General features: G+C 29.9%; 1 protein-coding gene across 1 annotated transcript in view; it reads left to right on the top strand.

Moving 5' to 3' along the window:
* Positions 1–264: 264 nt before the first annotated feature.
* Positions 265–2,739, top strand: part of LOC106464745 (ceramide synthase 6-like) — a 49,278-nt gene continuing 46,803 nt past the window's right edge. Inside the window, exon 1 of the mRNA XM_013924902.2 lies at positions 265–453. Within this exon, the coding sequence (XP_013780356.1) occupies positions 269–453 (185 nt within the window). The 5' untranslated portion in view covers positions 265–268. The remainder of the gene's footprint in view (positions 454–2,739) is intronic.

Below are 2,739 nucleotides of genomic sequence, written 5' to 3'. Positions count from 1 at the left end.
TTTTATTAAATTAGTAGAAGGAAAAGAAAACCAAAAGAATCACTTAGAGGTATTATAGACTTGTAATTTGCTTTTTGATTAATATATTTCCATTAAAAAGGGAAATGTAGTAAAATATTTTATATTTATTAAAAATAAAACAAATCAGAAACGTTTAAAAAAGCTATTACTCATAATGTGCAGTAGTTCAGACAGGTAAAAAATTTGTTATGGCACGTGATTCGACCGAACTCTCGAGGGAGGGCGAGATCTTCTACTGTCTTTCAAAATGGAGGAAGGTTTAATTAGTCGGTTGAATAATTGGTTTTGGAATGAAGATGTTTGGTTACCTAAAAACATGACTTGGGAAATAATAAGGCGTCAGGAAAAAGCAAGATATGCTCAGTTTAGTGAATTATACAATGGTTTGCTTGTGGCTGTAGTTCTTATTTTTGTACGATACATACTTGAAAGGTTAGTGTGATTTTATGCGAATCATGTTAATAATATTAATTATAATACTAGTAATAATAATACTATAGTTAGTATTACTACTAGCAGCATTGCTACTACTAGTACTGGTGTTACAAATAATAATAAAAAATCACTTGGTTGAAATTGAGGGAGAGAACTTATAAATATAAGTTACACTTACAGTCATTGTAGAACAAAGTTGAATATTACAATCGCAAGAAAATTAGATTTGTAAAAATGTAGTTTTCGAGTGATGTGTTATTCAACAGTACTCAGTATTGTACAGTAGCCATGACCTAACCCCAGGCTAAGACAATGTTAAGTTTATTTTTTACATAAGGTAGTTTACATGTAATTTTTTCAAAATATATTTATTAATATATTAACAGTCAAAAGGGTTAATTATACCTACAAATTATAAGATAAGTCTCACTTGAAATATTGTTTACTAATGCTGTTGGTCTTTTTTTTTGAAAAATGATACTGACTTATTTGCAATGGATTAAAAATAGGTTTACTATTACTAAGATAATTCTGGAAATGAAAAGTTTATCTTAATCCTTTGTTGAAATGTACAGTCTACGACCTTTTACAGAGTGCCATTCAACATGGTGTTATGTATTTGATGTTCATGTTATCAACTAATATTTCCCTACATTGCTGATTTAGCAACAGTTTGTGGTGGAGGAGAGTAGATTCCACATACAATATGCAGGTATAAGATACCAAAAAAAAGATGTAAGTATGGATTTTAGAGGTTCTAGAGATTATGCAAATATAATAAGCAAACTATACAATGAAAAAATGAATCTTTATTCTTCACATGAACACCACCTTTCACTCCAACTTGTTGGAGTCTTAGTCAGATGTTATCAATTCATGGACATATCTTGAGAACAGATACCTTTGATTCATTAATTATTATTTTTTTGCATAAAATATATTTGTACATTTGAATAAAAATATTGTCACATTTTGTTTAGATGCTCACAGTAAATTCAGAATTATAGTCATTATTTCTTCTTTATATGGCCATCCCAATGAACCAAGCCTGTGCACATTTGGTTAAAGGTATAGATTAGAATAACTTATTTTCTCTTAAAAGAAGAAGAGTAGTAGGTAGTTTTATTACAGTTCACTAGATATATGGGGGGATTTATCAGATAAATGCCAACAAATAGTTTTTTTGTGTAGTATTCTGAAGACAGGATAAGAGGGCACAAGTTTAAGATTTGGAAAATATAGGCTAAACTCCAATTAAGACAGTTTTATTTGTACAACAGGGTGATTGGCTTATGCTTAGTTTTATTAGCTTTAATATTAACAATAAAGCACTTTTTCATGGTTTGAATGACTTATCAACTACTATGCTAAGATTCTTTTCTTCAGTCATGCTATTGAATGGGTTCCAATCTTTATGAAGCTTGTAATTCAGATTTTGGTATCTTCTATACATTACCTTGCACTCACTATAATTAAAAGTCATTTACCAAATATTTGTCTAATTGATCCAAACCTGTAACACTTCAACATCTGCGATACAGCTAGAAAAATCCAAGATGTTAATGCTATCACCAAATTTTGTATACTGATTATGTCTCTATTAATAGTATTAATGTAAATAAGGAAAAGCAAATGTTGAAGCAGTGTTGTAACAAGAGTCCATTTTACCTAGACTCCATTAACAACCTTTTGCTTTTTTCCAACCAACCACTTGCAGTCTAATTAACCTTTTCTATGCTGGTCACAGGTCATGTCATCGTGTTTGTTGACTCGCTTTCAAAATTTTATTGAATTACTATTTCATAAATTTATGTTAATATGTTTGGTATAAAACTGTAGATTAAATTCAAGTTTTAGTATTATACATTAAAAAACACAGTTAAACATCAATTTTTGTGTGTCACATGGTATGTTGAATGCAGCACTGGTTCACATTAGATGTTTGTGATGTCAAAATACTAAGTCTATAGTTTCATATGAATTAGGATCTCAAGTTATCAATATTGACAAGCTAGAATACAAAATAAGAACCTCTTATCTTTTCTATTTGCTAAGATATTGCTCATGTAATAAATCAAACACAGTGTCACCTCACCCACCTCTTTCCATTTTTGGAAATGCTCTCTTATATACACTTACTTCTATATATGACATGAATAACCATTTGAAAGTTGAGAATGTCTCCCTAGTGGCTTTCTCAGCCATTTTAAATTCTTAGATGCCATCTCTTTCTTTTTCGAACAAAGATTTCAAGGAGCTAAGTTGTGTCTTTAGTCTGCTCGA

Source organism: Limulus polyphemus, unplaced genomic scaffold (assembly GCF_000517525.1).
Source record: "Limulus polyphemus unplaced genomic scaffold, Limulus_polyphemus-2.1.2 Scaffold1732, whole genome shotgun sequence".
Classification (NCBI taxonomy): Eukaryota; Metazoa; Arthropoda; class Merostomata; order Xiphosura; family Limulidae; genus Limulus; species Limulus polyphemus.
The sequence above is the reverse complement of the archived record's forward strand: the minus strand, read 5'-3'. Positions and strand labels throughout refer to the sequence as shown.